The sequence below is a fragment of the Bacillus rossius genome, chromosome 12, assembly GCF_032445375.1.
Source record: "Bacillus rossius redtenbacheri isolate Brsri chromosome 12, Brsri_v3, whole genome shotgun sequence".
In the NCBI taxonomy this organism is placed as follows: domain Eukaryota; kingdom Metazoa; phylum Arthropoda; class Insecta; order Phasmatodea; family Bacillidae; genus Bacillus; species Bacillus rossius.
Genome location: NC_086339.1, coordinates 29,557,999 through 29,572,338, shown reverse-complemented (window position 1 = coordinate 29,572,338; position 14,340 = coordinate 29,557,999). Strand labels below are relative to the sequence as shown.

The window sequence follows — 14,340 nt, the reverse complement described above, 5'->3', positions numbered from 1 at the left end:
GGGGCTGAACTTCAAAAAAATAAAAAAAAAGTATAATGCATATATTTTGCATAATTAGATGGCAAAGCTGAGCTTTTAACATATTTTTGCAATGTGGACAATTAGAACCAAACGGATTAAATAACTGAAAATGTTTGGGTTTAAAGGTAATGCTGGGGCTAATGCGTGTTATTTCTTAATTTATTCAGAAAAAATTTGGTTTAGTTTAATCTAGCCTTTTAAAAATCATGAAAATTCTGAATATTTTAAGAGGCTAGGTAAAATTAAACTATTCTTCTGAAAGAAATTAAACCTTATCACATAGTAGTCAGTAAAATTGACTTTAAACCTAAAAAGTTCCAATTTTGTATTCTATTTTATTATCTTTATCCGTACCGCACAAAAACATTAAAAATGCTCTTTGCCAGATAATTATGCAAAAAGTATGGTATATATAATTTATGTTTAATTTTGTGAAAGTCTGCAAGTTAACCGTATGGAACATGAATATAAAGTAATGACTTAGAACAGGACCCTTAACTCTCAAAAATATGTAGTGGTCAAACCCTGCATAATGCTTTAGGTGCGTACAATACATATGTATTCTGCATGGCTGGTTGAGATGTAATATTTAAAAAAATTAAGATTTAGATAACCAGCCTCCTTAAACAAACCAAAAAAATTAAAGCTAAAGTTTGTAGAGTATTGACAGCTAATGTTGATGTTGATGAAAAATTTTCAACTACTGCTTCTAAAGTATATTTGGTAATACTTCCAGTGAAAGGAACGAGGTAGCTCGCTGGTAAGACACTGTTCTCGCATTGCATAAGACCCAGTTTCAAAACCTGATATTTCTGGTTGTCCACATTATTATTTTTTTTTCAAAAACTGAATTTGACTGGAAAATAATTTAACTGAAATAAGTAAATCATAACACTTCTTTAGTGTCACATGAATTTAGGGAAATCTACTTTATGTTTCAGAGTTATGATCTGTATTTATATGCATAGATTTGTTAAAAATTTCTTATGAACATGTTAAAATATATAAATTTTTTTTTAAATTCATGATATTGATATAGGTAAAATCAATGTTGAAAATGATTTGAAATGTTAAATCAGACATACAACATATAACATACAACAGCTTTTCAATGTGGCGATTTTTTTTGTAAAGTACGCAAAAGGCACACTGGGTTCCTCCCAGTAAGCCTGATCATTATTGCGAGTTGTCTTCATAGGAATTTACTAAATGTAGAATTTTAACGCATGGTTCAAGTAAGACAGCTAGCTGCCTCTTGTGCGACTGGTTGCACTGTGTCGGGCTGTTGCAGGCGAGAATGGCGGGGGCGGGGTGAAGTTCGAGATCGGGGGCGACTCGACGCAGCCAATGGCGGGACTGGAGGACGAGGACCGGGGGTGGGAGTGCGTCTGGAAGTGCAACACCGCGACGCCGGTGGTCCACATGGCCTTCTCCCCGGACGGCACCCTGTTTGCGACGGCGGGCAAGTCGGACCGCCTCGTCAAGATCTGGTTCGAAAACAAGCAGTGTGAGCATGGCAGAGTTTTCACCGGTCGTGCCATATGCAGTAGAACCCCAGTGTTCCCAGTTGGGGGATATCCAGCTTAACCCAGTAATTTTACCCAAACTAGCCTAAACTTTTTAAGTGTCTATAGAAACTTTTTAGCATAGTCTAACCTACTGTATCTTTTTTTTGTAACAAATTTTCGTTCACCTCATGGAATAATTAAAACTAAAATGTAACCATAGAAAATAATGTAGTTGTAAGCATGTCCTGTAGATAACATCTGCAGTGCTATTTTTTCTTTGTGCCAGCTTATAATTATTAATATATATATATATGTGATTATTTTCTTTGGTGATGTTATTAGTAGGGAGCAAGGAAGTATAGTGAATAAATCAATTTCCTTTCATTTCTACAGTTGAGGGTTAAGCCTGGGTTTTATAACACATGGCGAATGTTGCAGCTGGTGTTTTTTTGGAGTACTTCTGTTTCGCTCCATCTGGTTATAAATACAAAAGCAGTGTAAAAGTACTGGTGTTGTGAAGGAACAAGTGAAATTAAAATGACTAGATTAGTGTTTTGTATGAACACTAGTGATGGGTCGTTCGTTAACGATTCGTTCAAAAAGAATGAATCTTTGAGAGAACGAAATCTTGCGATTCGTTCGCGATGTAAAGAACCGGCTCTTTGAGAGCCGGTACCTTGAAAGATTCGGTAGAACGAAAATGCGGAGAGAACGAGAGAACCAACCGGCTCTTTGAGAGCCGGTACCTTGAAAGATTCGGAAGAACGAAAACGCGGAGAGAACGAGAGAACGAGATGAGAGAACCGGCCACGCGCCCGGTCTGATTCGTTCGTGAAATGATTCATGACGTCAGGAGTCTGAAGAATTAGTAATCACAGCGTGAGAATGTTCATAAGAGCAAACGATAACTGATCAAATAAAATAGGGTAACATGAAAAGTATCTATACCTGAAAATGTCAACTGTTAAGTAGTGGTTTAAAATTGCGTTTTCACATTCACATACACAAATTTGGGGGAAAAAAAAACATGAATTAAAAATAACAGGGAAAGTAACTACAAATGTTCACACTTACCATTTAGGTGTTAATTAATGTACCTACTTCATTTTTCTCTCTTCATACTGAATCGCAGTAGTAGTATTCAATTTTTGTCTTTTTTTCTCTAAATGTGTTGGTCTACATGTAAACACTTTACTCTCTCTAGAGTGTAAATAGCCTGTATATTAATATTTGTAACTTAAAAAGTAATACAATATAAATAATCTTGTTTCATATACGCAACTGTGATTCACTGGCTACGAAAAGCAATGTTCAAGTACTAGCTATAATAGTGCGATTACAAATTAAAGTTAAGAAAGATCACTTTCGTACCTAACATTCTTAGATTTAATGCTCCCGTATTATATAGAATCACTGCATGAAGCATTTGCAGCGATCAACAGTCAATAATTTTATAACAGTCAGTACCTATACAACTAGACGTTTGAAATTTCATTTACCCATGCAGAGTAGATAAAGATAACCACCCACGCGATCCAGCCTCCTCTCGTTATCGGGTCACGCGATAACGAGGGGAGGCTGGAAGTAAACACGTAGCCAATACTCTAAAGGATGAACGAGTTACGTCACCTGATAAAAGAGCCAGATCCTATTCACAGAAAAGAACGAAATGACCGAGATGAACGAATCGTTCTGAACGAATCTTTCACGGAACTGATCCGAAAGTACCGGTTCGGTCAAAAGAACCGTTCTGCCCATCACTAATGAACACTGCGCTTAACAACCATGATTAACAGCTAAAATAATTAGCAAATTCAGTTCCTTTCCTGCAATAAAGTACATATAACTTACACTCTAAATATATATAAAAAAAATCATAAGTCAATAGTGTGCATAGTTTAATTTCCGGATTTCGTTTGAATCCGGAATTTTAACTATGCACACTATTTACTATTTTATGGTAAAAATCATATTGACAAAAAATTACATTCAAAATTCCTGCAAAAAATTTTTTAGTTCGGGTAACTGACACTGCAGAGCTGTAATACCCTTTCAGTTCAGGCTAGGAAGAGTCACTTCTATACCCTCTATGTTATGTTAGTGATGAGCTTAATGATATATAGGAATCAGCTATAACGCTATAACTCTAGAACTCTGTGCATGATAGAGTTGCCCATGGCCATAACTGATTTAACTGTTGTGCATGTTTCAAAAAATATATAATTTAAAAGTTTATGGTTCTATGAGAAATAAATCAATATTAGGGCCATTAGCTTATTTGATTTAGTTTTACTAACAAGACAACCGGAGCTATTATTTTGAAATGTAATATCTTAAAGTATGAATTTTTAACAAAGTAATAATTTTGGGAGCTGGGGTAGTCAGAAAATTTTTGAGTTGAGCAGAACAGAGTTTTGTATTTATATCTTTGAGTGAAGTTCAGTACAGACTTTATTTTTTTATAATTGAGTCCTGAAAAATCAATTTGAGCTTAAGTAGTTGCAGAAGTTTCATTTTGAGGTGTAGTAAAACAGTGTATGTAAAAGTATATACTTAACGGAGAGAAAGGTAAAAAACTTGGATTATTTTTCCATTTTCCTATGAAAACACTTAAGCATTTTTAAACATCATCTTAAATATTAAAAAAAAAGGGGGGGGGGGGGGGGGTGATAAACTAGATGCAAAATGTATAATAGCCTCTTTTACAAATGAAAATAAAGCCATCTTACATTTTTAGGTAGTAAAAAATTAGAATGGCAAGTTCATAATGTAGCAATATCACTTTTAGTTTTGCTATGTTTATGGTGGACATCAATAGTATTGATTGATTTGTAGTAGAAATAAAAAGTATATTAGAGACGTTTGAATATTATTCTTTTATAGTTTTCTGTGTTTCAAACCTATACCGTACTCCTGGTCATTCATTCCAGGGTTATATAATTATTTAGTGTTTTGAGACGCAAAGAGCAGAATATACATTTTCAGGGCAGTGTAATTACATAAAATCAACCATACTTTAAGAAAAATGCATAAATGTCAGGAAAACCTAAATATGTAGGTAGTAAGAATGTAGATAGATACGAGGTTTTGTGGTAAAGTGTTAGAAAAATAGTGGTACGTGGTTTTATGCTTGCAGTGCTTGTCAAACATGTACAATCAGGTTTTAAGAAACACGCAGTCGCGACTTATCTGGTCAAGTACAATGAACTACTTTTGAGTAGAGTCAAGCTGAAGCTAGTCACTCGACTCGGCCAAGTTTTCTAATCTCACCCCATCTGAAATATTAACATTTAACTTCAACCTGCTTTGGATTGGTAGAAACTATGCCAGTATTAAGAGCTGGAAAGGAATACGTGTCCAAATCGGTTCCTTGGCTGTGCTTTCGGTCCCAAGTGAATACTGAATGCCTTAGAAGGGGAGGGGGTTGTTAGTGTTCTGGAAGAAGCAAATGTTGCTTTCTCTGTTGTGACAGTACTTTTTCCATCGAAAAGTATGGACCAGTCGTCTGCGTCGTTTGGACAATCCACAACCAGCGAACTGAATTTTGGCTTCGTGTACATCGCCCACCCACGAGCTGTCACCAACCTGTCGTGGAGGAAGACTAGCAAGTATATGCCGAAGTAAGTATGGCTGCAGGGACACCAGCGTCTGCAGGTTAAGCGTAGTTTCTGCGGACTATGCCATTAAACTACAGGCTATGGAAATACACTTCTTTTGTACATACTAAAAAATGGTAATTTTACAACTGAAGTTTGGGTGCATAGTTAATAAAATTTGTCTCATAAATTCAATGTATTGTCTTTTTTTTCCTTTTTGGGATGGTTATATAGTTATAGTGAATGAATAACCAATATTTTGTCATATAAATGTACATTGTTTGTAACTTTTGGCCTAAATGTTGTCCAACCTGTTATGTTTTGTAGATGGTGAATAAGGTTTGCGGCTTTGCCGCGATATTGCTATTTTGTAACATGTATTTGGAAAGTTTTAAAGTAGCTAGTGTGTCTTTGTAGGTGTCAATACTTTTTTTTAAATGTTTCTTTGATATTGTGAGAGCTGAAGATTAATCCTTCGTGCCTGTGTGTATCTATGACCAGAGAGATGTTGCGACTGATAAACAAAATATAAATAATGGTTTGGGATTTCAGATGAAATTAGCATAAACTGTGTTTGTAATTTTGTGGAACTAAAATACAGTTTACCTGGCTGCCATTAAAACGAAAATGTGTAAATAACTAGTGTCTAAATATGTTTTTATGATACAATCACTAATTTGGGAGTACAGCATTAAAAAAAAAATCACGTTTTTCGTGAAATGGATTGTAGTTCGCTGTATTTGCAGTTCCCGAAAATTTATGGATCAACAGTAGAGTATTAGGTTCTAGAAAATAAGGCGAAAAGGAACTGATATTAAAGGTTGGTTGTTAGGTTAAATAAGGAGGTTATGATAGGTTACGTAAATGGGCGGATCCTTCAAAACCCACTATAATCTTGGGGGTCCTGTTGTCTTAAACGTTTGGGCATAACCTTTTGATGTCAAACCTTTTGAAAACTTAAATTTGTCATTGGTTGGAACCATTGTAAGAAGTTGAATTTATTGCTGATAATGGACTTTTATTTCGTGATTTTTTTTTAAAAACTAATGTGTAATCCAGCTATTAATGCAGACCATTTTGATACAACTCGCTCTATTATCTTGTTTTGCGCTATCATTTTCATTTCTTTATGAGACTTGATCCACTTAAAATTGTTTACATATTTTAAGCTTTCGTTTATCTCCGTAGTGCTTGCCTTTTTAATTTAGTCCATTACTAATATAACCAACCATGAATCTGCTAGTTATATGAAATGTAGAAATAATTGCTAGATAGGAGGTAAAAGTGCATAATGGCTCATTAGTTTAAAAAAATGTGACAGCAAAAACTGAATTAGTAAAAGGGAATTTAATGCAGTTAGTTATTCCCATTTAGGCAGTAAGATTGTACTCACAACATACAATCACATGGTGTAGTTTTGTTGAATGTTCCATTATGTTGATAATGTAAGTTTAGTTTCTGTGGTTTTAAACCTTTGGTTCTCAAACTTTTCCGATTTTGAACCTAAATAAAATCTTTTACCGGCTCTGGCACTGTCAGTGACCTGAAATGTCAATTTATTCACAGTTAAATTTAAGTATTTTTTTTTTTATCTTTGTGAGATGTTACTACATAATCAACTCGTTATGTATATACATATACACATATCCATCTCGTGGTTTCATAATATTCAAGTAGTTATATTCTCTCACTAAAATATCAGGCTTTTACTTTTAGGAGTCTCTCTTGATACTAATTTGGGTCAGGTCCCAATTTGGGAACCACTGTTATGTGCAATGACTTTGACAGCTTCACACATCCAGTAAGTGTAGCAAATCATGGTGTTTTGGGGATGTTTTGTTGGCGTAAGCTGGAGACCTAGTTGCCAGCGTTGCTCAAGTGCGTGCGTAACCTCTTGCAGGGGTGCCGTGTCCAACATGCTGGTGACGTCTTGCCGTGACAACATCTGCCGGGTGTGGGTGGAGACAGTGTTGCCGGAGGACGGGCTGGTCAACATGAGCCAGTTCGACCCGCAAGCCACGCAGAACCCAAAGTTCCGGACCCACAGGCACAAGCACCGTTTCATGCAGAGGCTGAAGCACATGAAGTGAGTGATCGCAATTTCCTGGACTCTGTCTCTCGTACTCAGCATGCTGTATTTACTCGGATCTAAGACACTAGCCATTCTAAGCCATAACCTTTGTTTGATCTTTTTGTTTCTCTTTAAAAAAAAAGTTTAATTTCAAATACTTGATTTGAATTTAAAAGTATAACATTTGTGTGTATTAATGGTAATTGTTTATTTTGGTAAGGGATAATATTATATGGTGAATTGTGATAAAACCAAAAAAAAAAACAACGAAAAGGATGTCAAAACACTGCAAGTTCATGTACCATACAGCACCAAATAGAAGTTATACATACCTGCCAACTTTTACGTATTGTCCGTAAGTTTTACGGATTTTAATACTATTTTACGGTTTTACGGACGTCTTTAATATCTTACGGATTTATTTTTGCGTGGTAGTTTATTACTGTTCACTGTACCGGCCATGTATACCTGCCAACTTTTACTGTACCGGCCATGTATACCTGCCAACTTTTACTGTACCGGCCATGTTACCGACGCACCGACGGAAGGCGGAATGAAAAAAAAACAAGAGATAGTTAGTTGTATATGGTTTGGACTGGTCTACGTTTGTTTTCCACTTAACGCAACGAAAAAGTGCTTCCTTAAACAGAGGAACGGACCACAATTGTGACGTCAGCCCTACCTCCTTGGTCTGTTCCTTGTTCCTTATATTATGTCCAAAATGGCTGACTATTGTTCGTAGTTCCAATGTAGTGCTGCGCAACCATTTTTTTTCCGTTTGTATTTACGTGACGGGAACCATGAGTAAGCTAGCCAACAAGAAATATATTCAAACTTACTGTGCTGCGTATAACAACGAATTCTTGTGTATTCTGAAATAGCAAAAAGGAGAAACTTTTGTGTTTTGCACAGTGTGCCGGTGTGATTTTAGTATTGCTCATGGAGGTAGGTCCGACATAACTACACACGTTAAGTGTCCTAAGCATAGGAAAAACGTGCTTTCTGAGGAAGAAAATAAAACGATTGATAGCTTTTTCACCAGTACTGCACACACGGGGTTGGAAGTGACGAAAGCAGGCACTGTTGATGTCAAGTGGGCTGAATTATCAAGAGTTCGTGGAGTAGATGGCTTCCTGAAGTATAGCAGACTGTCAAATGCTATCAATTCTGTCAATCCCCCACAGTAATTCAGAATGTGAGCGCATTTTCAGTATGGTAAAATAAACAGAACCCAATTTAGGTCCTCCATGTCATCTAAAACTTTGCAGTCTATTTCTGTGTTGAAATCAAGGAATTGTGTTTGTTATGAACAAAGATTTACCTCAGATTTATTAGTTAAAGCAAAAAAGGCAACTGCTGCACATTCTAAGTCTTATAATTGCATCAAGGATGATAATCAGGAGATGACTGAAATATGTAACAGACATGTGATATAGCAAGGTATGTCTGTAAGTAATCTTGTTTAGTGAATACTATTGCTTTTGTTTTGTACTTGATCATTTTGCATATCATATGCATGCTGTGTAAATTGGCACATTCTGGATAGGTTTGGTTTCCCAGTACATTTACAATATTGACTGTATGAGGTTTTCATTCTAGGCCATCAATATGCCCTTCATGTCATTAGTAAATTAGCATAAACCATATGGAATAGAAAAATAGAAAATAATTGCACATAAAGCATGTAAAAAATTGCCACATTTGATTTACGATACATTTTCCCAATTTAAAAGTTTTCTTGATGACCAAATTAAAAAGTTGGCAGGTATGGTTATATCATGGAATTAATTAGCACTTACCAAAAACGTAATTCAGATCATTTAAAAAGTTATCTTTTATTGTTTTATTATTTGAAGTTAAAGGAGTGATTTTTCCAGACAAAAACTTATACCATAGGATAGAGCATGTACTCATGAAAATTAATTTAATTTTTTTTGTGCATCTCTTTTTGAATCACTTTTAAACCACAAATATTAGCTAATTGATTTTTATTATTCTGAATGTATCAGTTTTATACCAATTTATTACAAATTATTTTATCGTAAAAATGCAGCATATCAATTTTACCACTATTTTGGTGGAGTAAGTAGTACAAAACAGCTTTTATAAAAATGAAAACAATACCACGAAAATCATCTGTTTAGTTACAAAATCAGACTAAATATGAAACCATAAATCTTGCCTCTACTTGTAACGTATGTCAGCAAGTTGGTCTGCAAATGTGGGCAGTCACCTATGTTGTTAGCTTCACCTCATTTTCAAGTCTATAAAACTCGGTAGAAACCGATATTGAGAACGTAAGATGCCATCAATTCTGTGATGCACCCCTTTTTAATGAACTCAGAAAGTCTTGGTACAGAGTGTGTTCATGATTGTTCGTACGATAATGCGTGTATTGGTTTGGACGGCGCGAACGGGTGGTGTTTGTCGCCAGGACCTGCTTCCACATCCGGCGCAACGCCAAGCACCTGCACGCGGCGCGGGACGGGCCCGGCTCGCGCTTCCTGGGCGTGCCGGTGGGATCCCCCATCCCCACGCTCCCCTCCACATGCAGCGTGCACGACTTCCACAGCTACGGGTACCACGGCACGGGCATCGCCCCCGGGGTGCACTTCCACCTGGCCGCCAGCATCAACGCCGAGACAGGTCGGCACTCTCCCTCTCTCTCCCACTGTCTCTCCTCTCTCTCTCCCTCTCCCTCTCTCTCCCTCCCTCTCTCATTCTCCCTCCCTCTCTCATTCTCTCTCCCTCTCTCATTCTCTCTCCCTCTCTCTCCCCCTTCTCTCTCCCCCTTCTCTCTCCCCCTTCTCTCTCCCCCTTCTCTCTCCCCCTTCTCTCCCCCCTCTCCCCCCTTCTCTCTCCCTCTTCTCTCTCCCCCCTTCTCTCTACCCCTTCTCTCTCTCAGTTCTGTAGTACACTACTCAGTCCTTTTTTATTCATTCATTCATATTGAATATAAAATTATTATACATAATTACAAAAAAAATTTTCAAAATGCTTTAGACTCATGGTGTGTGGCCAAAAGTGACCAAGGAAAAAAGTGGGGGAAAATAATATCAAATTACTATATGCCTAGTAAAGGGCAGAAGTATAACGACTTAAGGTGTGTGGCCAAAAATGACCAAGGAAAAAAGTGGGGGAAAATAATGTCAAATTACTATATGCCTAGTAAAGGGCAGAAGTATAACTCGAAAAAAATGCCCAAGTCAGTAGTATCTCAATCGGTGGACAAGGAATTTCAATGTTGCTATTCTGACCAAGTCTCGATAACTAAAATATTGTTTTGACATTCGCGGCCTAATTTCTGCAGTAGAAGAACGCTGTACTTGCTTGCTCCCGTGTCAGAAGCAATTAATGGTGTTTAATCGTCCACTTTTTAATGATAAAAGTGATACAATCAACTCTTCTATAGATGAGTGTCAAGAATTTCTGGGGTTTTCATTGCCCCCATGACAATGACGGCTTAACATTTGAACTTGTACCTGATGGTTTTAAGAATAAAAGCAGGAACTCTCCTCTGAATTGTTTCACAAAAGGAAAAAAAAAATCAGCTTAGGCCATCTCTGCATCTGTGACACAAAAAATTCAAGTAAAGAACATTAATTAATTGATCTCATGAAAGTACTGTGTATTAAAGTTGAATTGAAAAGTGAGAAGCAAGTTCTCAAAACACTGCTAGATGATTTTAAGAATGAAATCTGAAAAGAAAAAGAAAAAAAAAAAAAACACAAGAAGTGAAAAGTAAAAAAGAAAAAAATTAATCTTTTAGTCAAGTTGTCAGGAAAAGTAAGGCCCAATGGTAAAGTTGAAAGACAGCAAGAAATGTTGCAACACCTGTCGCCTTACAGGGTGATCGCCTGATCGGACAGCTGACCCACATACGACTCGGTGTGATTTGAGTGATGACAGCAACTGATCATATTTATTTTGTGTGTGGCACAAAATTATACTTGTAGTGGACCCGAATCTGTAGTATACAAAACCAATTTGTATCAGTCTTCTACTGTATTTAGTTAAAAATATTTGAATAGACAATTAACAAAATAACAAATAGAAAATAGTAGTTTTAAATATTTCATAGTGTTGTGTATTCCTGAAATACAGTGAAAGTCCGTTGTAGCGAATACGGTCTATAACGTAAAGTCCGCTATAACGATAATTGCCATCGGCACCGTCAGTTTTGCATATGCTGCGTAGAATAAAAATTTCAGAAAAAAAGAATGCAGCGTGGGCTCATTTTCGCTATAGCGATAGATTACACACCTGCAATTTTGCTCTAAAACAATGAGAAAAGATCTACAATTTCCTTAATAAATGAAAAACAGCTTCGCACAATTCCACGCGTCCGGCAAATGAAACAACGCGCATGGTATGGCTGTCTTGGCAACACCGCACAAGGTGGGGCCCCACAGCAAGCATAGCTTGCCTCGCGGCGACGAAAGCAAGACAGGGCCCCGCTGCGAGCATTACTTATTTAGAATCATGCCGATTGTAGGGGAAGCCTACAACTCACATAGTTTCGGTTCCCTACCAAGTTCGTGCAACTTCGGATTTCTCTCAAAAATCGAAATTAAAAAAATCGAAGGGTTAGGTTAGGTTAGGTCAGGTCAGTCACAACATGCTTGTTTTCATTGGAAACTTCTGATTTAGCGGCTGAAGTGGCGTTAATACCAAAACGCAAAACTTTGGAAATCTTCGGAACTTCTTGCAGGTAACCGAAACTACGTGAGTTGTAGGCTTCCCCGATTGTAGCCCGTAAATGATCATAACTCGTCTCACACTTGCATCGTAAGCGTGTGGGGAGTTGACGAACACGGAACTTGTCGAGCTCGTCTTTTCTAATCAAAACGAAGCGGCGTCTGAAGATGATGACAATAATGACGACGAACCAAGTGACGTATCTGTTCCGTCGAAAACGTCAATGATGGAGGCACTCGACACAATCAGTCGTTTTTATCAGCATACAAATGCTACGACGAAAGATTTGATGAACTTCCAAGAGGTCCAGTCGTTTATTTTGTCCGAAAGTCTAGTGAAATCAAGGCAAACGAAAATTGATTTGTTTTTTAAAAAGTGGTTTTTTAATTTTGTGTTATTTTCCAAGGGTCTGTACGAGTGATTATTTTTGTGTTTCTGACCAATTGTCGGAAAAATTATTTTATATAATTTGTATGGTTGTCCAACGTAATTCGATTTTTTTAATTTTTTTTTTGTATTCAAAACTCCACAAATATGCACCCGATATCATCAGCTTAGCGCAGATGTCTCCAGCAAACCAGCTGCGGTCAAAGCGCTTAGCCACGATGCGTGATGGCCTTATCACGGCCACGCGGTCTCATATTTCGCAGTCGGCAAGTGCTGATATAGCTTAAAAATGTTATTTTAGTAAGTTTTATGTATATTTCCTTTACTTTTGTTGTGAATTAGTAAAAACAAGCGAGGAAATAATATATTTTAAAAATGCTACAAAAATAAGAATTTTTTTAAAATTTCGGCTATAACATAAACTTTTGGCTCCGTTATAAATTTACGTTATAACTAGGGATGGGACGAATCCACATTTTGGTCGAATCCGAATCCTTGTTCGAATCCTCAGTGTTTGTCATCGAATCTCGAATCCCAGTCCCACACTAAACTTCACATGTTATTAAAAAAAATCACACATTTATTTTAAAAAATTACATAGGCCTATGTATTTAAAAAAATCATGTGTATTTATAAATTTGTAAAATAAGTGCATCGTGTATACACCTGATATAAAATAGAGACAAATAACCTCAAAAACCACACACGTAAGTTTGCATCTGTCTAATTCTCTGTTAAATTAATCCTTCTTATGTTTTCAATAAAATACGTTTGTATAACAGACACCATTTAAAAAAAGTTACGTTTTTTCTGCAATGTTATATTATTGAAGGTTGGAAATGATCAAGTAGTTATACTAATTGACAAAATGCAGCGTAGTTTATCTTATGTTTGTGCTATTTCCATTACCTTTATAATATAGTTTAGGTATACAATTTTCTAGAGCTGGACGAACCTCAGTTCTCTGGTTTCGAACCGAGCCGAACCTCATACAGAAATAATTGTTTTGAATTAAAATGAACCAATGACCAGCATTTTGGTCTTTAACTGAGTGGTGAGAAAGAAAGGTTCTCCAGCCATATGTAAAATTAAAACATTATATAGCTTAGCTTATATATATACCAACTTTTAATTCATGAAGAAGTTACATCTAAATTTCAAAAAGACTATCTTCCTTTTTCAGTGTACACTAACCTTCATTTAAAAAAAATATTATAAAGATGACGAACATTCAGCATAAGGCCACATAACATATTTACGTGGTAGACATAACCTAACATTTTTAATAAGTAAAACTTTTTAATAGGACATCAAAAAAAAGGCGAATGTGAATTAAGTTACCTATCTACATATTTTTGTGGTAGACATAACCTAACATTTTTAATGAATAAAACTTTTTAATAGGACATCAAAAAAAAGGCGAATGTGAACTTTCTACATTACAAAACCCGCTGACTGCAGTTGCTGTTTTCTTGGAAGAATGCTGCTCGTCAGAAGAAACTTTAGACGTTTTTTTTGGGGTGGTTCTGGGTCATCCGGGTCGTCATTATCTTTTCTCCATTTGGAAAACTTAAACGACGTTAGCCTTCTCATCGCAAATCACCTCAAGAACAATAATATTGTAAACGTAACGTAAAAAGTGTGGTTATAGAAATTTGCGTCGGAAAAAAGAAAACACGAGAAATGATGATGGCTGCCGCGACTACGCTAGTCAATTTAGTACCGTACTGCAAAATTTACTGGACCAGTACTTTTAATACACAAGATTAAATTAATACTTTCAGTACCTGACTGTTATAACCAAAAAGGCCAAAGAAAATAAATACATCCCAGTAATTTTAAACATGTAATTTACGTAATCATTTCCTACCGCATTTGTCTTGTGTTAACTTGATCACGTTAGTTTTGCCGAAATACGAGAGTTCTCGTACATGCGCTTTAGTTTAACGTATGGGGTACGCAATCTTTGGTGATTTTACAACACTTCTCGTACACGCACTATAGTTAAAGGTATAATATACAATACCTTTGGCATTTGTACGATAGTTTATATTACGTA

At 36.3% G+C, this 14,340-nt stretch overlaps 1 protein-coding gene across 2 annotated transcripts in view; it reads left to right on the top strand.

The window, feature by feature from the left end:
- The window catches only part of LOC134537783 (dmX-like protein 2), a 154,855-nt gene that overhangs the window by 15,181 nt on the left and 125,334 nt on the right, over window positions 1–14,340 (top strand). For both annotated transcript variants that reach the window (XM_063378583.1, XM_063378584.1), the window contains exons 4-7: window positions 1,313–1,528; window positions 5,002–5,149; window positions 7,026–7,211; window positions 9,631–9,842. In XM_063378583.1, the coding sequence (XP_063234653.1) occupies window positions 1,313–1,528; window positions 5,002–5,149; window positions 7,026–7,211; window positions 9,631–9,842 (762 nt within the window). The remainder of the gene's footprint in view (window positions 1–1,312; window positions 1,529–5,001; window positions 5,150–7,025; window positions 7,212–9,630; window positions 9,843–14,340) is intronic.